The sequence below is a fragment of the Xenopus tropicalis genome, chromosome 1, assembly GCF_000004195.4.
Source record: "Xenopus tropicalis strain Nigerian chromosome 1, UCB_Xtro_10.0, whole genome shotgun sequence".
Taxonomy (NCBI): domain Eukaryota; kingdom Metazoa; phylum Chordata; class Amphibia; order Anura; family Pipidae; genus Xenopus; species Xenopus tropicalis.
The window spans coordinates 134,413,126-134,440,868 of record NC_030677.2 but is presented as its reverse complement, the minus strand read 5'-3'; the positions used below and the strand labels follow the sequence as shown (position 1 = coordinate 134,440,868).

Sequence of the window (27,743 nt, the reverse complement as noted above, 5' to 3'; positions counted from 1 at the left end):
TTAAATAACGGCACCACATTAGCAATCCGCCAGTCTCTCGGCACCATGCCAAACCTCAACGAATCCTGAAAAATTATGTGAAGAGGCTTGGCAATCACAGCGCTCAGCTCATTTAATACCCTGGGATGAATCCCATCCGGTCCTGGACCTTTGTTTACCTTTACATGTTCAAGTCTCTTTTGAATTTCCTCCTGAGTGACCCATGCGCCAGTAGCTAAATTACTAGCACTGGGTATATTAAAAGGGAAGCCTTCATTATCTGGCTCCTCAGATGTATAGACAGATGAAAAATAAGAGTTCAAAATTTCAGCTTTTTCCCCGTTCTCATCAACCAACGTACCTCCCCGTGATAATAAAGTTCCCATCCTTTTCTTTGATCCACCATTTAGTGATGGGCTGTGTGCCCCCTCAGAGATCACATGACAGGAAATAACGCAGCTCTAACTGTAACAGGAAGTATGGAAGCAAAAATTGTTTCATGTGGCCTAGCATGTATGTGTGCCTTGGCTTGTTTGAGTGCACTGTGAATCCTATGATCCCAGGAGGTGGCCCTTAATTCTTAAAATGGCAATTTTCTATTTAGGATTACCCAATATTAATAATATAATAATAATGATAATAATAATAGCACAAACTACTAAAATGGTATATTTTTATGAAAATGGTTTATTTAAATAAAGCAGGGTTTTACATATGAGCTTGTTTATGCAATATATTTTTATAGAGACCTACATAGTTTGGCGGTATAGCTTTCCTTTAAGGCAAAATATTAAATTCCTGGTCAATAAAGGGACAGAAGCAGTGGATTGAGTGTCCCAGCCTGAGGACTTGTGAATGAAGGATGTTTTGCTGCTCTGGATACTCCTGAAACAATATCTGGAGGGCAGTTACACCTATTTAAATAAAGAGCTTTTTGAAAGTACAAATCAACTTATGGCTTGAACACAAAAACATTTTAAAAAACCTGTGCTCAAATGGAAAAATGAAAGCTTTCCCAGAAAAAATAAGAATTTTCAAACATCTACGATTAAGTAAATATCATCTATGAGCTGCAGAAACCCCACTGAAAAGGCCTGTGCAAGGAATCTGAACTTGGAGTTATTAAATAAACCTACAGAAAGTAAAGAAAAGGTGTCCATGTGCTGCCAGATCAGTCTGATACAATTGTTTGCCCAAGGGCCAACAACTGAATCAAGCACTAGGGCCCATGGAGGCCAATCAAATGAACTGCATCAGTGCACAGAAGTTTTCCTCCACCAACGGGATTTTCAAACTTGCCAGCTGATATTTGCCTGTTTTTCAGCCAGATAGCGGTCGGACAGGCCTATTGATGGGTTCCATACATAGCCCCTTAAGCTGCAGAGTTGGTTAAAAATGGTTAAAAAAGCAGTGGAAAGAAATCTATACTGGGAGCTGAGTTTTAGCATGTAGCTCAGAAACACATAGTGCTGCTTACCAGAATCCAGTAATATAAAATAGAGAAACGTGTGAGCAATTCTCAACAGAACTGTAGCTACCTTATGTCTGCTGACCTCTGTTTTATCCTCCGAGGACATTTCTTACTGTGCTTTACAGCAATTACTTTATGTGCTCTTACGAATGTGGCCCGTGCTCCATTTACACATAACATAAAATATTTATTGTTCTGCTGTGCTCTCTGTCAGAGGTTTAGAAGGGGACATTATTGGGGGTAGGCAAGTTCTGAGCTGCTAATGTGCAAGTTTAAAGCAGTGTAATTTCTGTAATTTGCTTATCCTGCTATACCTTTATTTAACATTACACCCATTTTATTTATTTTTTAAACTTGGCATAATAAATGGTTTCCAGAGGAGAACACTAAAGGTAGACGATCTACAGGCGTGCCAGGAGTGTAAAGAGCCCAGTCATCCCTTGACTAATGTCCAATTGCAATAAAGGTTTGTTAAAGAATTCATCTTCTGCAGAGGGTTGTGGTTTCTAAATGAATGTAACAGTATTGTAATGAAAGTTACATCTAGTTACACCACTGGTTCTGGTTAATGAAGAATGGCAGGCAGTCCGAACAGTGGTGGATAAAATGAACCTTAAGCCCCAGACAGTTCACAAGTCATAAGCCCCAATCTAACCAATGTCATCTATTTTAATATTGAGGTTCTGTAATGTGCATGTTATAGAGTTCACAATCTCCCCCTGCAGCATTCATGTATGGGGCCATGTAAAGGATAGGTGGCAGCAACAGAAGCAGGAAAATACAAGGTCACTGTGACCATTTTTCATAGGTGCAAGGAATCAGTGATGCCCCTTATGGATAATGGGATAGCATCCCAAACACATCATAAAGTATGAGCAATTAGAAATATTATCTCCAAAACATTATTTAGTGAGAGAAATGGATAACAGAATCTCCATCATATTACACAATGAGAGCACCGACACCTAAATAAATATATATATATATGTATCTCAATCCTTGGAGTGTCTGCACTCTGATGACAAAAATAATTGTATAGCGGGATGCACTGCCAAATTAAGTGTATACAAAAATTATTTCACGACTGGCACACCCTATGTAAAAAAAATCACAACTTTATTGCGAACACATTGCCCAGAATTAGTCCACTAATTCTGTGCAATGTGTTCGCAATAAAGTTGTGATTTTTTTACATAGGGTGTGCCAGTCTTGAAATAATTTTTGTATTTATTTATATATATAGAGAAAGAGAGCAGCAGTTGGTCCTAACAGTGGACATTACATTCAGGGAAAGGCAGTGGGTACTAGGCCAGATGCACTATAGTTTTCCATGCCCTCCTAACCAATGAAATGCTATTTAAAAAAAATAGAAGGAAAACACTGCAGCTGGCCTACTAATAATATAAGAATTCTATGCACCTATTCCTACTTCCTACACACTAACAGAAATGCTGACCAGACAAATTCTTCTCAAATTAAACAAAAGGAAATAGTTTATAAAAAAAGGCCTTTTTGCAACGCTCCCTTCTGGTATCCATGGGTGTCCTTCCATGGCAAATATTTCTAAATAAAACCTTTTCACCTTTCAGATTTCCCGCAGTTACCATTTTAGGGGCCAACTCTTTTAGATCAAATAAAAGAGTAACAGAACTCACATGATATCTTGCTTCATTGGATATAGGTCTGAAATATTTTAAACTTTATTAAAATTTTCCTTTTGCATATACTCCCTCACTTTTTTAATGAAGGACATAATTAGTTTACTAGCATTATAGTTACCATCCTGGACGTCAGGAATAGCTGCACATGGGTCCTAGCATAAAGCTACTTAGTAGGGGGTTTAAGAAGAGAAGGAATGATTGGGGCAAAGCCCCCAAAGAGAAATTCAGGCATAATAATGCCAAGTAGCATGCAACAAACTTATCTCTGTATTCCATTAATTATAAAAATATGGGGTTTGGGTAAAATAATTTTCAACATAAAATACAATAATAGGCTTATATATAATAATTTTATGGTCAGGACAACATGACCATAACATGAAGATTAAGATACGTCTGCAGTAAAAATTCTGGCCTTTTTTCACCAAAGTTAGTAAGTAATAGCATGCAAGCTAGATGTGCAACAAAATCTAATTCACAAAACACTTTATAGCTGGTCCTACACAAATTGAACCACAACTAAGCCAAAGTAACTCTGCTAAAAAAACACAATAAAGGAATACTTGTGACACTAGTTGGTTTGATTGGGGACGTGTGACATTATTTGAACATCATGCTAAGCTCCCATGAGCTCCAATGAGAGCAAATAAGCATCCTTCCAAAATGTTACCCTAGCTGGACTTTATTCTGCCCCCCACCCCCACCCAGAGCAAGGTCAGCCTTACAGTTTGAGAAACACTGACTTACAGCATCACAGCAGTCATACACCACTTTATATACATTAATCTAATCATGTAAATTAACAGGGCTCCAATATGTTTAAGAAATATTTGCAGACAGATAAAGTTTTTATAGTTGAATACTTCCCTATAATGTTTCCTTTCTGCACATATCAGTAATCTGCTTTGCCTAATCCTTCCTTCTTAAAAGAAAGCTGTCTTTAAAAACATAATCCTATCAACCTTTAAACAAAGCCTTGAGTAATTAAGTTTATTTTATGGTAAGGATTTCAGCAGTGGTGTAACTTGGGGGCCCCCTCCACAAAGGAAATATTCTGGGCCCAACATCCCCCATACAAAATAGCAACCAGTTTGATACAATAAGCACTATTCTAGTGCATACCAAAACCAAACAAACAAGTAAGTGAGAAAATTGAAACCAAAAACAGGAATTCTCTGAACTGCATCTATGATGTTGCTTATACATGTAAAGTCCATTTTTTAGACTCAATTCACCACATTTTTTAACCACAGTGCAGAGTTTCTCTCCACAACTCCAGCATAAATTGCAGGTGTGCACAGGACTGAACTCAACAACTTAAAAACAATTGCATCAAATACATTAAAGCACAAACTGCATTGAAAATTGCACTGTTTCTGGTGGTCGGAGTTTTAATAAGTATGCATGTCATTCTGTAAAGGCAAGTCTGCAGCATGGGTGCAATTGCGCATCTCGACCTTAAAGACAGGGAGGATGCAATGGTGTTTGACGTTAATGTGTTTCATCTAAGTGAGCAATGAGTTCTTACACGACTGCAACAATGGCTGCTGGTTTAAATAAGCCTTATGGAGTTTTCTCAAATGGCCAGAATAAAGAGAAATTAAATGAGCTGTTTTACACTGATCCAGTACAGTTCTCTTTGATATGCATCTATATATGCCAGATCACCATAGGGTCACTGAAACTTATTTACACAAAGGAGCATATAGGAGTGACAGACTATCACCCACTCAATCTGGGCTAGTGCTAGGAGACTGGATGTAGTTCTTCAAGGGATTTTTAATGTCCATGGCCTGCTCAAGGGTTTTACAGACTTATTTACATGACATTACATAATCCAACACATAGGGTGTGTCAGACTATTACCCAACACCATGAAAATAAGTGAGCAGCACTGTACTAGCATGCATTCATATGTCATGGAGATAATTAGTGTGTCTTATCATTTCAAATGCTAAAGAACGTTCTGTTCTTCTACATAAATGACAAATACCAAGACTGTGATTTTTAAATATGTACAGGTTAACTTTGTCATTTATGTGCATAGAAAATGGAAGCCTCAAAACCAAGGGGCAAAGAATAAGCCTCAAAGCAAAGCTTTTGGGGATGCAGCAAGACTGCTTTGATAAAGCATGCACTTCTAACTTTCCTAATTTAGAAGGGCTTTGTTGGCTTTGGTGACAACCTTTTATTCTAAATTCTACTTTATCTGATTACACGGTCTGAATAGTGTCCCTCGAGTGATAATAGCTGTGGCTTGTATAAAGTTAAAATGCCCATCACTCATTCAGAACAACATTAGCTATAGTGTCTGATAAAACCTGCTATGGGGTTCAAATATACTAATCTAACAGCATTTTCTCCATTAACATATCTATACCAGTGGAGAAAAGGCTAATCTGCTCCTGTCTGACCAATGGCAGGCATGGCATTAACCCATCAGTGCACACAGGGGGGCAAATTTCAGAAGAAAAATGAATTTCTATGCTTAAAGCTGCCCTTTATGTGCACTGAGGGGGAGATATTGTGCCTGTCAGTGCGCACACAAGATGGGAGCAGTCCTGCCTTTTTTTCCACTGGCGTACTTACCCCAGTTGAAAAAACTATTGGGGTTATGTAAGAAAGGCACTGGGGGTCACTTATAAAATTTGTGCAACACAATATTATTTACACAGTGAACATATTTGCCCTGCCAGTGTTTACATTTATAAAGCATGACAAGACTGGTGCATTTAATGCGCAAACATAATTGCGAAATCTTTATTTGCAGTGCGACTGTCCTTAAAGCTTTTAAAATGTGGCATATTCGCAAATTGCTGATATGTGTGCGCACACTCTGCATCCGAGTTAGTGTTTAGTGGTGGCAAAAATATTTGCTATATAGGAAAGCATTGTTTGACCTCAGCCAATGGCTCCTGGGCTGTGGTGGTCGTATTAAAGGGTATTGTGGGCCAAAACATCTGTATGGGTGGTTTCAAAGAACACCAAGGTTTACATGGGAGGCATAATTTGTGGAACTGTGATAAAAGGTGCCCCACATATCCATTCAGCATAATAGGCTGGGATCTAATATTATTACATTTATGGGCTCAATATATTGTAATTATGCTCTCCCTATTTTACCCACATGACATAACAGTCTGTTAAAATTATCCAAAACTTTTTTAGCCCACATATAATGTGAGGAGATTCTAGACATGTCCACTTTGGTGACAGTTTTTCAAAACCATTGTTTTACCGATATTTAGGGGAGTGGTAAAATAATGAGTTTTAACACCCGTGTAATGATAGGGGACATTGAGAGCCATTACTGGAGTACACTGCCATTATTTTTATTGTATGTAAATATTATTTATTTTAGTACTGCACTCATATCATAAGATCAACAAATATAGTGAGCCATATGTATTATTAAAATGCTTGCTTATTAATAATACTAAATGTTTTGCATTTCAGCTTAAAACCCTTAAATAACCATGGTCCCTCTGGGATTTTGATTCTTAGAACTTCTATATTATGTATCTATATTGGAACATCTTTGCCCATTTATGGAGATATGAGGGCTCATGCATGTCCACAAGAGAAAGAGTGTGAATTTCACACAATCAGCATGTTTTTTTCCTATGATGCAGAGTTTTATTCCCATAATTCTGACATCAATATGGTCACAAAGAAGCAATTCTCTTGACACAATTGCACTGCACCTACCACATTGCATCTGATTTGGCAAATTTAGCACAACTCTGCATGCATTTTGTCTCAAAATTGCACTTCTGGACATAGATAAGCCCTATGGGCATTAATACAGGGGATATTTTTGCTTCGAAATCAGAATAATAAGTTAAATTAACAACACAAGAACAATTTCTCATCTACACTTGTAGTTTTGTAATGTGTTAATTGTATAGTTTTTTTTGTACTGGTAACTTGCTCTTGCCATTGTTATCACCTTTCATTTCTGATGCACCATCACAGATTTTCTAAAAGACTTAATCAGTCATTATGTCAAGTCATTTTACCCCCTTGACAAGGTTTGACAAAAGATTATGAATTCTGTTGGGACATAATTAAGGATGTGCTGGGCTTGCCTCCCCGCTGACTAGTAAGACAATACATAGTATAGGCAAGATTAATGAAAGGGATTAGTGGTAGGAGAGCCTAGAGAAAATATTTCATCTACTGTGTATCAGAGGAGCTTAGAGACAAAGATTAGTGATTAGGGAGTAGAAAAAGAAATTAATTAAGAAGGTTGGGTCTGGCACAGGAACACTCCATCAAAATGGCCACCACAAACACCCTCTAGTATTCAACCAACAAGAAGAGAAAGTGTTCATTAAAAAGGCTGCAGAGCAAGATGTTAACATAGCAGTCAAAAACAACTGGACCAAATTATAAAGAACTGCCTCCCACCTGCCCTTCACTGTTGCTTTCATTGCAAAACAGTGGCAGAGCCATATTTCGGGTAATCGCGCCGCCGCGTGTGCCATCCCGCCGGCGACTTACATGTTCGCCGGTGGGATGGCGGGTCATGGCAACTCAGGGATATTAGTCGCCCGTGACAAGGGAGATTTGTCGCGGGCGACTAATCTCCCCATGTGCCAGAGCCCTGAATGGCTGCTCCCTTGGTTACATAGCAGCTTATTTATATTAACTATAGTAGTTTTTTCTGAAGCAAACACACAACTTTTACCAGTACAGGGCAACAGTACATTATATTTTGATTAATTTAAACCATGTACATGTTGGTGTTAATGTTCCTTTCAGTGCAAATAACATACCTAAATGTTGAATCTCATGAAACTACATTTTGCTTTAAAATAACAAAACATTCCAGTAAATGCACACAAAATGTGCATATCCAAGTATTCCTTATAACGTGTGCAGTATGTTTGAGCATGCAAAAACAAATCATATGAGTAATCCATATATATGCATCTTTCTACTCAAGTGAGCCATTGTTTTGAAAATGCATGTGTTTAGCATTCAACCAGTCTCTAACCTATTGCACCAAATGGGCCTATCATTAATTTTACGAGCCTTTATTAAAGAACAACACAGACAGGAGAAGATAAACAGCATAGTCATTTAGTGAAGGATTACTTGTACGGTGTTTCAACAGGGGATAACCATAAATTTCCCATTAGGCCTTTTCGCAAAAAGTCTTTTTTATTTGTTCACCTGCAAGATCAGAATCTATCACCATGTCCTTTTCCAGGAACTGGACATCAGCCAGGCTTCTACTTTAAACAACTGGGGCTATGCGTTTTTGGCTGATGGAATCATTCAGCACGGTTCTGAGATTAAGCTAGCCATTTTCACACATGTACATACACATTTTTTCATCTGAGAATGTAAAATGGTAAAACTGTTTTTTGGGGGGTGAATGGAATACATATGTTTAATGTGCAAGTGCAACTGTCATGCAACTATCTTTTTGCTGTGTTTTATTTTCCAGCTGCAAACAACAAATAAATTGTCACGTTCTAGAATATGTCACATTCCAGTCTGGTAGTGGGTGTAAAGTATTGTTTTTAAAAACCTAAATGAAAGACTACTGAGAAAAGCTGCTAACCAGTGTTTCACATCCTTTCCAGCATGCAGTATTGTGTTAAAATATATATATATATACACAGAATATCACAGTAACACATCATAAAACCTTTGCAGTCAATCTGTAATTAAGTTTTCCCTATATATTTACAAAATTAAAAGAATACATTTAAACATATTATTCAGGCAAATCCTCAAACAAAAAGATATTCTGTGAATAAAATTTCACTTGATAAAACACAAGCAAATCTAAAACACAAATGCCTTACCACAGTTGGGGATGTGCATAGTGAAGAGAGGTATCTTCTTTTTGTTGTCATTGAAGCAGTATATGTTCTGGTTCTGATTTAGGGAATTAGTCTCCAATAATACTTTAACCCACATTAAATCGCACGAGCACTGGAAAGGATTGCCACCTAGAAATCTAAATGAAAGACATGAACAGTTGGGTAGGAAATAATTGTGGGTTGGTACCTAGGTTACATTTAACACTGTAAATCGTATGAATCTGTTCCCTGTTGTTTAGCAGGTTGCTTCATGAATTCAGTATAGAAAATAGTAACATTTGAGTTTTTACATTGCAAATTGCCAGATTGGAAATTACACTTAAGAGACCTTTCAAGCCCCTCGGCTCACCAATAATTAATTTTGAATAATTGATAGTTATCCTAATTTCCCTTAAAAAATGCCTGGCTCTTAACAAAACAGCTTGAAAAAATCCAAAACGAAATCCAAAATTCTGGTCAGTAAGAAAATAGTGAGCAACTGCTCTCTGCAACTAAAAAACCTTCAACTAGTTTGCAAACAAAGCGCACATAACAGAAAATGAAAGAAAACTATCATCACCAATGCAAGATGTTCTTTAATAATTTAACATGTTTTTATAGCCCTGTTTGAATATATATTTAACATTATTGTTGGAGATTAACACAAGCAACTTGGCTTTACTTGAGGCTGCCAAATTTGTGTTCAGACGGAATGCTGAAATATCAAAATAATGGATTGCTTTATTCTAATTCTACATATCCTTTTAGCATTACAAAACCATTAAACTTTGACTACTAATTAGAAAACATTAGGAAATCAACTTCAACATTTTACTAAGAGCATGATGCACTGCTCAGTTTTATATACTGCGAGACTGAGTTTTTAAAGTGTCATCTCAACCACAAATATTGATTGTTAAAGTGGTTATGAAATCAGTTTGCTTGATATCCACGTTCTTTGTTGAATAAGAGGTAAATATAAATTATTAGGTAAGAGTAGAATGCTTAATTAGGGGCTGGGCTGAACCCCACATCCTTTAACAGCAGCCAAACAGTTAATTCAAAACTCAGTTAGTACAATGCAATCATAGAGATAGATTTAAACAATTAAAGCATATCTGTGAGCACCTATTATTCTGTAAGCAAAGGTAGATATCTTTACTTTAGGTGCCCAGATTAATAACATAAAAACAAAGGCAAAATCAAGAAAAGAAATTGTAAATGTATCCAAAATTCTGGCTTCCATGAGTATTATAGAATACTGAAACCTCACCACTGATGTTACAAAATATAGCAAAACAACTTTCCACAACAATTATTAAGAGACTGTGAAAAAGTCAATCTAGCATTAAAAAAAAAGTAATGCTGGATGGAAAGTCATATTAGCCATGTTGCTTACACATGAAGAACATATAACGTAGGTTATGCTGTATTAAAGGCCAATTAGCTTGAGCATGTACCATAAATATACCTTTCCACTGTGTAAGCAACATTAGTAAGAACAATAAAGAAGAATGTGGAGGAGAAGGTTTACATTAGGATATGATAAAGGAACAATTCTTTATGCACTGCGGAGTTATGGCAACTGCCAAAAATTGAAAAAAATTGTGCAAAATAAAAGAATATCATATTTTTTCTTTTTAAAGGGCAACAACACATTTTTATATTACAATACTTGTTGTTCTTGATTGTGCCATTAAAGAGGGGTTTAAAACCACACATCACAAAACAATGAATTTCAGATATCAAAAGGCTTTCCACACAAATTCTTTCTTTTCAGTGAATATTACTATTGTACAGAACAGAATAAATGAAAATGAAACCCTATGCATTAAGTAATTAAGGATTATCTCATGGATGATTTGTTATTTGTGACAGGCATATTTAGTTTTATTAATTAGATATTTCTGCTAACATATTCTATTCAGTTCTAGCATCCTGTACAATACACAGATTCTGTCATGACGGAATGGGAATTCAGGAAATATATGGCCTAATGTGTCCCAAACACTGTAATCAGTTCAGCAAGTTCAGCCACAGAAAAGAAATATAATACTAAATGGAAATTGGCATATCTTATGGTTTATTTTGCTTTGGGACATCCAATACCCATTGCTCTGAGTTAAAGCAATACATTATTGCTCAAGACTATCAAGCAGTGCAGAGGATGGCTAAAAAACAGAAGACCAGCATGCAGATGTTTCTCCCTGAGTTTCAATGTTTTCTCAAGACAAAGCTTCAAAAATACTCGGGGTTGTTGCGCATATTTATTCTATTCCAGAAAAACATTACAGGGATCATAAATGTCCTGCACCTGTTTTACATTGTAGGCACTGGCTGTTTGGCTTTTTCTTAAGCAATCTGGAACATTAAAGTAGCAAGCTCTTCCAAGACAAAACATATTTAAGCTTTTAGTTCATATAACACTATCTTTCACTGAACATTTTAGTTCTGTTTTTATAGTTGAATGCAAAACAATTCTCTGTTGTGTGTTTTTATATAAAACACTTCCTGTAAACCAAAAAAAATATTTTTCTGCAGATACTTTGTTGACAAAGACATTGAATATTTTGACCAACTGTTCTCCGCAGTCAATGAGAATCCATAGGACGAGCAGAAAAAGAAAAAATATAGACCAATAATAAACAGAACGGCCTTGTATGAACGACAAGTTCTAAATCATTTCTGTTATTCAAGGCTAGTGAACCTATCCAAAGAGAATCTGAAGCTCTGTGATACCCTAAATTCTATGTTCACTCCCAACTACCTTTAAGCTAGTTTGAACAAAGCTAGCTGAAATTTTAAACATACACATGTTTACTAGTGTAAATATGTCCTATTAACTTCACTTTTATGACTAAGATTTCATATTGGGACTACAATTGGTGACCTGTTTGCAAAGTTTATCTACATTAAAACTGGAACAGCCAATACTTCCCTCACTGCAGGTTAGTGACCTGGCTGATCTGCAGCCTGATTTATCAGGTCAATCCCTATTAAGTCACCCTACTATTCAACCTATTTGTGGCTAGTTTATGTCACCTTTTCTTACAATGAAAAGCAAACATCTGGTTTACAGCCCATGCAACCACCTGAGTTGTGTCTCTATCTCTAATATAATTGCCATCGTTTATGTATTAATTGTTACAGAGAAACATGATTACCTGCATTAAGTGCAAGGTTATTCAAAAATCAAGTTAGCCAAACAAGAATCATGGGGTACTCAAATTTTAACGTCTCTCTAGGTGGCATAGCATCTATTTACAGTCACTAGTTGATCCCTTTAAAGTTAAGTGCATAGACTGTGCCTCATACAGAGATGCATCATATCGGATTAGGACACCTGGCTGGTGGCCCTTTAATGGGTGACAGTTTTTGTATATACAGTTATAAATGCTGCTACCCCTACTCGTTTAAAATGAAGTTGATCATGTAGTTCCTTAGAATTATAAAATAATAATGAACAAAACCAAGATTGATCAAGTAGAGAAATTTCTACAATTTCATTAGTCTTTAAAACCTTATAATAATGCAGGTGAAATGTATGGTCTCCAGGTGAGTTTCTACAAAGGTATCAACCACCTGCGGGGGATCATTTAATCCAAATAATAGTTTTTATTTTCTCGAAAAAATCTTTTAATCTTAAAAGACAGAGAACTGCCTAAAACATTACATACAGTATTATCATGATTACAGATGGATATATAATCAGTTAGAATAATGGTTTCCAAAGATGGGGAAACTTTTAAAAAAAAGGGGAATATAATCATAACTTACAGCTGAGATAAAGTTAGATGACGAAAAAGCTTCTTGGGTAAAGATGTCAGCTTATTTTTGGAGAAGTTTCTGCAATGTAACAAAAATGATATATGTTATTACAGTTACAAGTCAACAAATTACCAATATATTGGGCCAGATTCAGTAAGATAAGAAAGACTTTCCTATAGAGTCAGATGCAATTCAATAAGAAAAACATCTCACTGTTTATCCTATGAAAACTTAAAGTCTATGAGAAAAATCTGGAAATGAGTTGGGAGCAAAGTTTTTTCTCCTCAAATTGAAGCTTGCCTATAAGTTTTCACGTGATAAACCAGAAAATAATTTTTTTTTTCATAAACTTGAATCTGGCCCATTGTTTGTATATTTTTAATGGAAACTATTACAACTTAAAAACCAAGGGTAAACTGCAGCTTCACTTAACATCAAATACTATCTACTTGAGTTTGCTGAGAAATTTGGTTTTAATGTGTTCTGCAGTGTGACACTTCTTACATATCACAGTATGTAAAATATTCAGTACTGTAGATGGTCTCCTTCCATTAATATCTTCTACAGAATACAAAACATACTGCTTGCAGCTTCCTCTTGAAAATACCTCTTTGATCGGGCTTCAAAAGATATAGTGGAAGTGCATTTAAACAAAAAAAAAACAAACAAAAACAAATAGTGTAATACATTTTATATAAAAGGGAATTATAAGACCCTATAGGGCTGATTCACTAAAGTGCGTTAAAACGTGCGCTATTTATAGCGTGCGATAAAATTTTTATGTCGTCTAAATTTTCGCCACTTAACGAACGATTCACTATAAGCATACTTGCGCTAATTTACGCGTGATATTGCATGCGGCATTTACTGCATGCGCGCTAATTAACGCCTATTATTATGTGCGCTAATAGTCGCCGCGTATAAATAGTAGCATATAAATAGTAGCCACATATAAATAGTGCATATAAATAGTAGCATATAAATAGTAGCCGCATATAAATAGTAGCCACATATAAATAGTAGCATATAAATAGTAGCCACATATAAATAGTGCATATAAATAGTAGCATATAAATAGTAGCCGCATATAAATAGTAGCCACATATAAATAGTAGCATATAAATAGTAGCATATAAATAGTAGCCACATATAAATAGTGCATATAAATAGTAGCATATAAATAGTAGCCACATATAAATAGTGCATATAAATAGTAGCATATAAATAGTAGCCACATATAAATAGTGCATATAAATAGTAGCATATAAATAGTAGCCACATATAAATAGTGCATATAAATAGTAGCCGCATATAAATATTTATATGCTACTATTTATATGCGGCTACTATTTATATGTGGCTACTATTGATATGCTACTATTTATATGCTACTATTTATATGCACTATTTATATGTGGCTACTATTTATATGCTATTATTTATATGCACTATTTATATGTGGCTACTATTTATTTGCTACTATTTATATGCGGCAAACTGGAGGCTACATCACTCTAGGGCCAACACAGACTTGAATAAATAACACTGCAAAGTCCATATTTTATTGCCAAAAGCTCATTAACTGTACTTTTCTATAATTACCGCCTGCCTCAAGTAGGTGTTAATTTTCGCATAGTCTAATGCGATATTTAGTGCCTCTAAGTGTTTGTGAATCATGCGTTAGTATTCTTTTCTGCGCGCTAATTAACGCATGCGTTAACATTACCGCATGCGGTTGTGTGAAAATTAACACATGCGATAATACTGTAGTGAATTGCGCGCTAATTGTTGCGTCTTTTTTAACGCAAAAAAGCGTGCGATAAAAATTAACGCACTTTAGTGAATCAACCCTTATGGGTCTTATTGCCCTTTAATATAAAATGTATTACACTATTTGTTTTTGTTTATCTTCTTCCATATAACTACCTGATTTTGCCCACTGTAATTGAAAGATCTTGTTTGGGCATTTCCAGATGATGGTTCTGGTGGGCAAATGACTAATTCTCCAGGGCAGATTTTGTAAAATTTGCCCTACCCCCAGTTAGATAGAAGTATTCCAGTTGTTCCATTGCTTGAAAATATGTACTTATATATAACATATTTGAGTAGCTGCTCTCAGCGCCGGATTTCTAAACGACGCGCCCCGAGGCCGCCCCAATTCGGCGCCCCCTACTGCCCCCACCCGCACTCTATATTAAATTAACCACCCCCCCAAAGGTTACTCACATGTATGTAAGTTTAGGGTTCTTGCTGAATGCTTGCCGTGATACAATCTGTAAACCTGAGTCCACCACAGTTCTGCAAAGGAAACAATCTGTTTACCAGTGCACAAAAGAATAAAAATGCTTTTGTGTAGGCTTTATCTGCCATGTAACCTGGACTGGATCATAAGATTTTAATTTAGAAATCAGAGTTTCTTAAAGGAACAGTGACAACAAAAAAATAAAGGTATTTTAAAGTAATTAAAGTGCTGCCCTGCACTGATGAAAGTTCTGTGTTTGCTTTAGAAAGACTATTATAGTATAATGTATGCTACTGTGTAGCCATGAGGCAGCAATGCGGGCTTTATATAATACAATGGTATTTTACAGAACTTATATGTTACCTGCTATGTAACCTGTGCCATTTAGCCCTATTTCAATTTGAATAGCTACCCCCATGGCTAAATAGCAGTTTTTTTTTTTATAAACCAAGGGTCCCCCACCTTTCTTACTCTTACAGTCAAATGTAAAGGTGCAAAATAAGGGCTAACATTGGCTATTAGGGAGCCTCTATACCCACTATCAACTAATAAGAGGCTTTATTCAATAGTACATCTTGTTTTTATTCAACCAAAACTTGCCACCAAGTCAGGAATTAAAAAAAACTACCTGGTTTGGGGACACTGAAAGCAACATCCAAAGGGTTGGTGAGTAACATGTTGCTCATGAGCCACTGGTTAGGGATCACTGATATAAACTATAGTAGTGTTTCTGAAGCCAACACACAACTTTTACCAATGGTACATAATATTCTAAGTACTTTGATACATTTTTATTTGTTAGTGTTATGGTTTCTTTAAGTAAAACTGCACTTGAATTGTGTAAAAATGAAATGAAATAATCAATTCTTAACAATGTTATAGGACACATTTAAAGATAAAATATATTCAAACAAATCTTTGAAGTCATTGACTGCTGTTTTTTGGTGCCACAGAATTGCAAATTGCATATATTGCTCTTTAAACTGTATACAGTACAGTACTTATAACAGTGATGACAAACATTTGGCAAAATATAACTTTTGTTCTAAGGTACATTTTACAAACCTTCAAAGTCCATTACCTTTGCAAAACATATACTTTGTGATGTTCAATTTGTTATTTACGGAATATAGTACACTCTGTTAAACTAGAGAATATCAGAAGCTACAGGCACAAGGTCATATGCCTAGTATTGTTATACAGGTCATGGAACTCATAGAGTCATGTGCCACAAGGGACATCACTATGCTGATGAAATCACTAAACATGATTTATAAAGATATATTTAAAATATGTCACATACATGGGTGACACATGATGAAAGGTAGTAGAATTAGGGAGCGGCAACAAGTAAAGAAAAGATGAATGCAAAAGGGACAGAGACAAGGTTGCAGGAAGTATTGCAGTGAAGGGGGACATAAAAAGAACAGGTACACAATAGGAGGTAGAACCCCAAAAAATATTTTATAAAATGTTCAAGAACTGAAAATGCAGGTGTGCAGTATTTGCACTTTAACAACTTTGTACTTACAGATTTCTCAGTCCAGTGTAAATCTTTACATCGTCATCATTGATACTTGCCAATGATCGCTGGTTTGCAATATAACTAAAAAGAAACCCAAAAAAAAAAAAAAAATTTGTAATTTATAGTTACTAAATGACACTGTATATATTCTGTATATATATATAGAGAGAGAGAGAGAGAAGGAAGGAGGAAGAGACTATGAAGATGTCAAAGGCACACTTTACTTCCAGAAATATGGATTTTCCCAACCATTGAGCTGTATATGAAATTATATAATAATATATTTATCATCATTATCAAATATATATGTTTTATTGTCTTTGCCGTCCACAGTATAAACTTCCAAGACATGATGAGCACAATTATTAAATAAATACACAACAAAAAATATTTCATAGATCACGAGAGAGCTGACTGTTTTTATTACATTTAACTAATCCTAGGAGACACTTGATGCAATATGGTTGACTAGTCCACTCTCATACAAGTTAAACAGCAACTATAGATATGTTTTGTGTCTGCATGATTTTTACAAGCTTCTGACTGGATTATATTAGAGTGGAGTAGAGAAAAAATCCCTTGACCAGTGGAGTTGAAATTCCTTCCCAAACAGTGAAGGTGAATGTCTTAAGTCTTTAAGGCTTCCCATTATAGCAATTCTTTGGAGTGTCATATGCCTATAGACAGGGTAATACTGTAGACAAGTCAATACAACCTATCTCCTCTGTACTAATGACACCCACCTATAATTGTTAAAGGAGATGCAAAGACCTTTCTGTCTTGACACATATATTGGATACTAGACAACTAGAAATAAACAATATATTTGCTCTCGATTAAGCATTTGACCAAAACCTGGCAAGTTTTGTTTAGGCTACACGTGCAGCAACCAAGCCATCAAATTGGACCACGGATTATCTGACCCCAAGAGGGTTCTAAATGGCTTATGGTTTTACATGACAACAGTTGACTGCAATGGACCATAACATAAAACTAGGTTAGCCAATGACCATTATCTATACTTGAGTCATCGGCAAGGTTTAAGACTGATCTGTCGGTGAAGTGGCAGTATATCAGAATTTGCCCAGTGGCAATAAAGATTGTATATTAAATTTAAAAAGGAAATGAGAAAGGGTGAGATAAGTAAAAAAATATGAGGCTATGGAAGCAGAGGTCCCCAAGCTATGGGGTTTGCTTCCTATGGGAGCTTAAAGTAATGTAAGTTCAGCATGCAAGCCAATTAGAAGAAATAACTCATCATCATCAGTAGGGAACCATAAGACTTTATAAGTAATGTTAGAAGTTATAAATATGGTAAAATCATCCAGAAAAATAAACAATTGATTGCCTGTTATCTATGTTAAGTGCATTTTCCTGTGCTCCTGATCTAATCTGATAGAACATGGACAGAAAAGCTCTGATGGTCTTTCATTCAACCAGCTAATGTGGGTTTATACAAACATCACAAGATTTACAGTCACTTCAAACCTCATTTAGGGAAATGAAACCAAAATATTTATAGTCTCTGGGGTGTGGGTTCAAGTGTACCTCCTGAAATCAGAGGATTTTATGTGAGCTCTAAAATAAGAAACCTCTCTTTAAAGAGTAGTGTAGAGTAAGTGTAGAAACATATTTAATGCATTATAGAGAACATACATCAGCTGTAATAACAAAAGGGCCTCTCAATGGATATCTCAGCTTTATGAGGCTTTGTATGTCAAGATAGGCAGCAGAACTTTGTAAGGTGATATAGAGAGTCCACCAATCAGTCCATGGAAAAAAGCCTTCTGTTTTTTTTCTTGTTATTCTAGTTCTACGTGGTATTTAACCAGCAAGGCAAGCTGGATAAGTACATAAAAGTATTATTAATGTGCTGTATTTGATATGGGAGAACATAAGTAAGTATTGCCTTTTAGCTCTGCTTATCAGTTTCAAGCAAATGCAAGCAGCTTGCTTTTCTACCATGCCTCCATAAATTGACCGTAGCTCTCCTGCACAGAAAATGCATCAGCGTGAAATCCCCTTTGTTCTTATAACACCTTCCAGGCTAGGTAAGAAAAAGACAAGAGGGGACATCAATCAATGTACTAAGAAGAGACATGCAGATATTGTAGTTGTGGTGGCCCAGTGCATGCTCCTAATGTATAAACAGATTAACATTAAAAGGTCTCCACTGAACATGAATACTCTTATAATGAAGGTATCTATCCATTGGTTCACTCTGATTTTAATGCACTCTGGAGTAAATTACTGTTATTGCCACTGCTAAAAGAGATTATTTAGTAACTTAATACTGAAAAAGGAGTTTAATGGATTTTAATATCATGTTCTGTCAGGCCACATCGATAGGAAAAGAATTGGAATGTAACTTCTGAGATATTGTTTAAAATATGCCAAGAGAAGACAGCCACAGATAGCCAGCAGGGCAGTTCTTTTAGTTGTAGATTTGAAATAATTGTATCAAAACGACACCTTAACCAAACAGATAAAATATCCATTTGTGCTTTTACTGATAATAAATATAATGTGAAAATAATTGATTAGTCATATTAGTAAATTGGCAATTATTACATATAATAATACACTTATAATTTGCTAATGATTTACTATTTTATATAAACTGTACGTCAGTGTGGTCATTTGCAGTGGTGCCAAAATATCCAGCAGATTATGCAGTTGGCCTGAATGAGTATCAAAAAACTGAAATGAGTATCAAAATAACGCTAAAATGAGCTGATACAATTGAGTAAATAACAGTTAACGCAATACAAATTTGTTGCATCACCCTTTAGTAAGCACTGGAGTGGCATTCATTTTGGTGCAAAAAAATTAGCGGTAATGAGCGATGAGTTATAGTTAATTTTTAAAATCTTTCATAAGCAAACCTAAAACCTAAAAAAAAGTATTTAATATTCTGAATGTATCGTATTTGATCTTGGTGGACACATGCAGGCAGTGGCAATCAAAATAAGTAAATGGTGCGGCTCTGAGGTACACATTGGGAGGGGGGGATTCACACCAGTGTGGGGGCCTCCATGGCTGGGGAGGTGGGTCCTCGAAGTGGCAGCCCCGATGGGCCTGGACATCCCAGTTTGACACTGTTTCAGAGGCACCAGATATTCACTTCAAAAGAGCTGTGGTTGACTTCAGACATAAGCTCTAGCATGTCTAGACATTTTTGTTGACCTTTAGTTTTCCTTTAAAGATGAAAACACTTTCAGCCACAAATGCATATGCCCCAACACACAGTTTAGCACCCATCTTTGGCAAAATGATTTTATGATTTTAAGGCATAAAATGAGTTATTATATTTACCTATATGTCATATTCTTCTTCATGCAACTCTTCACTTTCTGCCTCTTTCTTTCTTAACTCTCAAACACACATGCACACTCTCAACAACAAGCTCCCTATCCAATTCCCCATCTTTCCTTCTACCCAATCTCTCTGCCTACTTGTCTTTCTGTCTTGTTTTTCCAATTGAGCCTGCTAATCTTTTCCTTACAAAAGCTCTTTGCCATCCTTTTTTCCCACATCCAACCTTTAAGATTATACACGTGAACCACAAAATTCAGGACCCCATTTGGGAAAAGCAGTAAATGTAACCCAATCACCTATAACCACATTGCTCCAGTGAGTTACATGAATACAGAGGCGCTTAAAAGCCAAAAGCATTAGTAACAGCATATGAAAAATCACAGGTTCACACTCTTAATCATTTTAACATTAAATATGTGTTTTGTACATATATCACCACATTCAGAATAATCAACATTTCAATGGGAGCATCAACAAAATATACATTTTTTACATTACAACGATAAAGAGTGTGGCCTGCGATTTTCTCATACCCCTGTTGGGGGAGGGCAATTTACAGATTTGTTTGACATAATTAGGGCACTAGAAACTTACATCAAGAGAGCAAACTTTTATTTAAAACAGCAGAAATGTTTAGATCAGACCATCCTTAGCCAACAGCAGCAAATCAGTCTCCCCGTGTTCCCATTGGGCATGGAGGTCAGAAGCTGGCCGAAAACACACCAATAATATCATATAAAGTAAAGTTTTGTATGATTATAGATATGCGTATGGTGGGCTGCCAATCCTGACTAAAGGTCCCCATACACCATAAGATCTGCTTGCTTGGCGATGTCGCCAAGCGAGCGGATCTTCTCCCAATATCCCCCACCTACGGGTGGGTGATATCAGGAGAATCCAGGGTAATTTGATCGTTTGGCCCTGGGGCCAAACAATCGAATTATAATGACAGGCATAGGTAAAGTCAGTCCGGGGACCGCATCGAATTATACAATCGAATTATAATGACAGGCATAGGTAAAGTCAGTCCGGGGACCGCATCGAATTATACAATCGAATTATAATGACAGGCATAGGTAAAGTCGGTCCAGGGACCGCATCAACGAGACAATGCGGCCCCCGATCCGACTAGATTTTCTAACCTGGCCGATCGAGATCTGGCCGATTTCGGACAGATATCAGTCGGGCAGGCCCGTCGGAAGTGCCCATACCCAGGCCGATTAGCTGCTGAATCGGTCCAAGGGACCAATAAAGGCAGCTACTATCGGCCCGTGTATGGGGACCTTTATACCCACGAACTATAGATATTGATTGGTTGAAGGTAGGTTTAAAAATTTAATCTGCTAATGAAGCACATTGGCCAGATAATGGTCATCAGAGCATCAGCAAATGAGGAAGTGAAGAGGAGCTACAGTTCCTCTTCACTTCCTGCTGTTCTGATTGTTTGTACCCTTTGCAGAGTAACACAAAGGCAGCCATACTTTGTGCAGCTCCTTGGACATTGTCCATCCAATTGGCCTATGGGCCACCTTAGAAGGTGGTCCACAGGCATATGGCCACCTTAACAAGTCCATATACATTAAGGAGGAGCACAGTAATTAGAAACTGCAGCCAATAATTCCTAAACAACATTTTAATAGTACAAAGTCTACATATGAATGTCATTACTAGCAAAAATCTAGCATATCTGACATTTTTATTTTTCTTTGATCTCACACTCATTTGTACAAAACACCTTAAAGTTCTGTATCTAGAGGAAAGCTCATTTCATGGAGTCCAGGTATAACCCTTCCTGCAAGCTATGGTGCATTCGTATATTCATCATGTAGCACACTTCCTAAACATAGAGGTACACTAGATGAGAAACACACCTACAAGCCTGTGTCTGTTGACAACAGGTCTGGATTGGGATTCAAAATAGGCCCTATAATTTCAAGTACACAGAGGCCCAAACAGCCTCCACCAGCCCACTAAATAGTGACTGTCTATGGCATCTTACAGCAGCCCCTCTGGCATTCGCCAGAACCTACAGATTACCAGTCCCAGCTTGGTTGACAAACACACAACAGAGCATATATGACTCTAGCATGCAGCTATAAGAGTGTATGAAGCCACTGCTAAGATGTAGGGGAACAAAGCTGCACTATACACCCACCTAGACAACAACATTTCTGCCAGATGAATATTTTGGGACGTACCAGCTGCCTGTCAATCTGGTCACGTTGATATGATATTTACTTTGTACCTGGTAGGCTGCAGCCATGAGGGATATTTTTCATATGAAAGGAGAAATGTGCGCATGTGCAGTGTGAGCCAAGCACCCATGCAAGGCGGATTAGACTCAGATGTGTATTCCTTGCCTTCTCTTCTATACGTACTACACTTGCATTGCTACATCATAAGGAAAGCCTTATAGTGCTGCACATGGTATCATGCCTGTATCCTTCACTGTCAGTAACAATCAGTGGTGCTCTGTGGGCAAAAATATTTCTCTGCCTCAAGATCAGCTCAAGCAACCATTTTGCACAGGGCTCCAGAACTGCAAATGGGCCTGTTTCAAATGTAAATGGTAGCACAACCCTGCTATATACAATCCTTCTATAATAGGCAACACAATCCTCAGGGTACATTAAATACTTTCAAAGTATGGATAACTCTGTAAGAGTCATATGTATTAAAAAGAAAGCAGGAGGATTTTTGAGGATGCTCAACATTAACTAATACTGAATCGTCTGTGAAATAGTTATGTGAAATAAAGAAAGAGCAGTCTGTTCACATAAAACTTTTGCTTTCTCATGACAAATATATCCCTACACCCTAAACATAAAACAATTTATGTTTTACTGAAGTGCACCCCTAAGACTGAGGTTTTTGGACTTCTTAGGTACAGGGTCCCCCTTTGTCTTAAACAATTTTGGTGAGTTTTCATCTCTCCACCTGCAGAGCTAATAATATCAATAAAGATATATAAAAACACAGACCTAATAATCATATTGTTATATATATACTCAAAAGAGGTGTTAACCCCCAAGTTGCACTCCACACTGCTATGGTCAGCACCGACAGTTTGGGAATTATAAATAGCTTATAAAGGTGATTTGGATAATGCTATACTGCTAGGTATCTAGAATGCTCATTAACAGCTAACACATCCTTGGCGTCTTGCCACACTGGCCAGATTGTGGCACAAAAAATGCACAAGCATTTTGTGGGTTGAAATTGACCCTATGTGCTCACTGACAAGTAGAAATTATTGTCAGTGGCATTAGGCTACATTGGTGGTAGTGGTGTTTTTTCTACCACTGCATGCAGGTGAAATACTACATTGTGGTACATTAGCCTAACAGTTCCTAAATTTTTGCACTGATAGACTTGTACACAGGTATTAACATTTGAGGCATTATTGGTTGATAGCAACTGCACCAACCCCAGCCAGCCTTTGTTGTAGATGGGATCCTGGAGCTGTTGTTGAACAAAATCTGAAGGGCCATTGGCTGTACAGCCACAAACTCCACCATGGTCACAATTAACTAAATTCAGTGTTGTGTAAGACCTCAGTGCCCTTTCTAAGCTTTTAATACTAATGGGACTGGCTGTTCTTCTTTCAGCAAGTTCTAACTGCCCACTATAGTGCAGAGGAATTCAGCACTCAGAGGGTCCAGCATCATAATACTATTACCCTTATTTACAGATCGGAAGGCGGGATAGAGAAGAATCACCAGTAATTGGTCTATCAATGGGATGTTTGCTGGCTGTAATAAGATAACTGCAGATGGATGAGTCTGGGAGATAAGAGCCTTTCCTCCTACCAAGTATCCTGTCAGCACCACTAGGATATAGAGATTCCAGGACTGGTATGAGTAGTAGGGAGCAGATCTGTCTAATTAGGGAAATAGGTAATATTGTTGTTTATCAAAGGTGTATGCATGCTTTAAAATCCACAGACCTAGGCACCAGCTTTTACTGTATTTATTGCACGAGTTCATTCTAGCCTTTCTCACGCATACCTCTTTGGTTATTACATTTGTTTGTTCTCCAAGCCCTACCCCTCAGTAGCCATGTTCTAATATATAACGACAGGATCTTACAAGACCAAAACAGGCTATCTGCAAGTTTTGATTTACAGTTCGAAATTTTAAGGGTATATCTGTGCTATAAAAGCAGCAGTTCAGGATTATTAGTTGGCCAAAGGGACAAAATAGGAGTCATTTGCATACCTTCTCCCATGATTCCTTCGGTGAAATACTGTATGTGTAGCATAAGGCAAGTAAATACCTTCTGCTATTTTGCAGCTTTTACTGTATATGCACTAACATACCCCCGCTTTCTGTCTCACTGTAGTGCAATCTGATCCCTGCCTGGAGAATTGTACTATCGGCCAATTAAGATTTATTATCTAAATGCTCTTAAACCCATATCAGTGAGAAGTCAAGGCAAATTAAATCAAAGCAAGGCTTTTAGTCTTCCAGCTCACACCTCCACTCTCTCTCTCTCTCCCTGAGCATCTAAGCTGCTGGCTACTGTCTTTCCTCTCTGATCATTTTGAAAGCTGCAGTTAGAATAGACTATAAAAGCTTATTATGGGAACATTTGCTTAGGAAAGATCAGAGCCATAGAACATTTATATAGATATATTTCAGCCTATGTGGCACTTACAAGATTGATTGTCCTCAACGGCACTGCGTACCCCACTACTAATCAGCACCCAGCAGAGGTGCCAGTTAGAAACAAAGCGGCGCAAATCAGGTGCAGTCGCTACTTACATGTCAGTAATGTTCTCCGCCAGTGCGCTGTCCTCCAGCACCGGGAAAGCCACAATCCCTTTGCCCTCTAAAGTGCACCAAATCCTGGTGGAGTTGCAGCTGCAGTACTGGGGGCAAGCCAGGCCCCTCCAAACCAAGGCAAGTAGGATCCATAGAGCGCCGCACACCTGAGTTAAATCAGGTCCGTGGGAGCCTTTCCAGAGGCGCATGGTGGATCTCCGGTCCAGTGGATCCCCCTAGAATGGAGAGGGGATCCCCCTAAACACCAGGCGTTTGATCCAGAAAAGCAATAGGTCCGGGGAATCTGTGGGAGTCAGTGACGAGGCGTCGGTTCAGTCATAATCCAAATGCGCTAAGTGATACACACCATAGCTCAGCGTTGGCGAGCAAGCAAAGGTAGGAGAAAGGGCTCATTCACTGTAAGCTTCTCACCTCTTCTGCCTCCTCAGTACCAGTGCAGCTTTATTGGTGATGTGATCCCAGAAGGTCCGGCACAGAAAGGATGCTGATTCCCTCTCCCAGCTGCTCCTTCTGTTAGGGAAGAAACAAACATAGGGTAATAGAAATGTGTGGCATTTACAGCCCAAGCAGCTCATCCCTGGGGCAGACCCAGAAGCTGTCGATCCGAGCTAGTCCAATGCATCGCACATCCATATTCATCAGGTAGAAAATATCCCACTGACTCATCGTTTCACGTGTGGCCTTATTATTCACATCGGAGCTCTGCTGCAATATTCCCGCACTCCCCACATTTCCCAACAACTTAGCAGCATCACTCGCTAAATGACACACCAAAGGTAGGGGGATGGGGGGCTCGCTTAGGAGCTGATGATGACGGGGGATTGGGGGTGTTGGGGAGGGGGGTTACTGGAAGCCTAGGGGCGACTCTGTCATTCATGGGGGGTCCTGATCTAATAATTCTGCTATAGAATGGCATCTGATCCTGTGCCTAAGAAACCTGGGATGCAGGAATCTGGGATGTACAAGACAAAATACCGCTCTAGTAAGGATCTAGTACAGGCAAAATCGCTCAGCCTTCCCTTGCTGCAAATCTCTTGGGCATCACTCAAACCGCAAATAATGAAAATGCGGGTAAAATAGTCCTAGTAGCTACTACCCTGGCCATGAGAGGGCAGGTGAGGTGGTGGCCTCAGGGATCCAAGCACATCACTATGGCTGCTCCTACCTGGGGGGGGCTGCAGGGATTTCAGCTCCTGCCCGATAGAGACAAACAGAGATGGAGAGTTGGCTCTGCACTGGCCGCCGGAGGGATTCAGTCTTCGATATTGGCTTTTTTACACACTGTCTCCTGTGCTAATAATAAGTGCAGGCTTCTCCCTCCCATCGCCATGCCAATAGCTGGGCAAGGAGCGGTGACGCGAGCAGTGACGCAGGGCAGGGGCAGAAACTCCAAGCCAATTCTCCTGGAGCCCAAAGGAGCAGGACACATCAGGGAGACAGGGGGGCTCAGTGCTGGGTGGGTGCTTGCTAGCTGGTGTAGATGTTGCCCTATTGCACACACACAGGCATAACCACATACACACACTGCTCCTCTCCGAGCATCCCCTTCAGCTGCGATCTGCTGCAGTAGCACAAGGGCTGGCTGAGCGGACACAACTGCACCTACACTGGACAGCGAAGGGAGACGTGACTGGAATGCCAACCCGGCTCCTGTTTATTCCCACACAGTATCGACTATTATAATGCCAGCCCAGTAATGGATCAGAATAAAAATGAAGCGATGGGTTTTGGCTTAGATTTATTCCGCTTGCGATCTGGCTGCTTCTAGCAATGTAATTGCAGGACGCGATGTTTTGATCGCTTTCTCTGACAGTTGCGTCCAGAAAGGTTGGGGTTGGGGTGCATGGAAGCGAGCCTTTATTCTTACAAATCCAATCGGCCTACAGTAACCTAAGGCTAGCCGGGACTTCTGGGAGTTGTAGTTTAGAGCTTATAGTACAACCATGTGGCGCGTCTGAGGATCAGTGAGGAAAATGCAGCTAGACATTTAAAAGGAACCATATGAGAAGCGAATCACCGGGAACACTGCTATTTACTCCCACTCTCCCGATATCCCCACACACACACCAGCTATAGAGTATTCCTAGTTCCGCTGGCTCCTTGCTCACAGCAACTGCGTGTGCCCGGAGCCATATTGGCTAAAGCACACATGCATACTAAGTCATGTATGATTGGGGAAATGGGCTTTTCATTTGTGGTTTCGGAGGTTTTTTTTTCCGCAGTAATTTAAAAGAAGTTTAGAAATCTACCGCATTGACAGGCTACGATTCTTGCGTTTCTATAGAGAGCTCTTCTGCCCCCGAGTGGTGAAAACTAGTACTGCAGCCACATGCGTAGAACTGTACATAATGCTGGATGTGGGGAAAAACCCTCTCCCTGCTTCTTTTATAATGTGGTATTGATGCATTCGCGATGAGACCCCGGGGAGTGGACGCGTTCCCATTTCCTTTCCCTTTATTTGCCATCACGTGATCTAAGTTGCCACCTGCCCGCCCAGAAAAGCCACAACCCAAAGTAACTGCGCCTTCAATTCAGCCCTCACAGTGTACGATCATATTAAAGGGAAATATAGACTAAGTCCGTTCTTTAATAATAGCCGTATTTGTAATGGTTGTTTCTAAAAGTCTACGGGGTACGTTTAATTGATAAATTGTAATATTAACTACATAGGGCAATAATATTATACAGCGGGAAGAAATAAATGACAGAACTACCTTAAGTAAAAACAGGACCCAGAGGGTTCTGCAATATAGGACTGACTCATTCTATTACCCTATTATCAGCCTTAAATTTTGTCAGCTCCCATCAGGAGTAGTACTTTAGCAACAGCTGAAAGCTAACAGTGAAGCAGATGTTATACTAAATACATAGAGTTAATATGCCCCTATGTTTATGCTGTTACTTGGCAAAGACCCATTTATCTAGTTTATAGTTTTGCATGTGCCTTATTGGTTTACAGGTTGACTCCACCCTTTGCACTCCAATATAGTGTTTAGCAAAGGGGTGGGTCTTCCTCTTTGGCTGCCTCTGTATATCTCAGGTGGAAGGTCCACTGAGCCTGGGATCAACAGGGCCCCATTAAAGCCATTTCTACCCTAGAGTACCCATCTATACTCTAGAGAAGTCAGGGGAAAGCGACCCAGTGAATGAGGAACAGCTAGACAGTTACACTCCGTAGA

General features: G+C 38.3%; 1 protein-coding gene across 3 annotated transcripts in view; it reads right to left on the bottom strand.

Annotated features, from left to right (window-relative positions):
• Nucleotides 1-26,172, bottom strand: part of ntrk2 (neurotrophic receptor tyrosine kinase 2) — a 122,542-nt gene extending 96,370 nt beyond the window's left edge. Inside the window, exons 1-6 of one of the 3 annotated variants that reach the window (XM_012965748.3) lie at nucleotides 25,730-26,172; nucleotides 24,544-25,074; nucleotides 16,469-16,543; nucleotides 14,922-14,993; nucleotides 12,705-12,773; nucleotides 8,931-9,085 (exon numbers count right to left, since the gene is read on the bottom strand). In XM_012965748.3, coding sequence (XP_012821202.1) covers nucleotides 8,931-9,085; nucleotides 12,705-12,773; nucleotides 14,922-14,993; nucleotides 16,469-16,543; nucleotides 24,544-24,752 — 580 coding nt within the window. In that variant the 5' untranslated portion in view covers nucleotides 24,753-25,074; nucleotides 25,730-26,172. Of the gene's footprint in view, nucleotides 1-8,930; nucleotides 9,086-12,704; nucleotides 12,774-14,921; nucleotides 14,994-16,468; nucleotides 16,544-24,543; nucleotides 25,078-25,729 lie in introns of those variants that run through there. The other 2 variants (NM_001079185.1, XM_012965742.3) reach the window with 2 other exon arrangements.
• Between the last annotated feature and the right edge of the window lie 1,571 nt (nucleotides 26,173-27,743).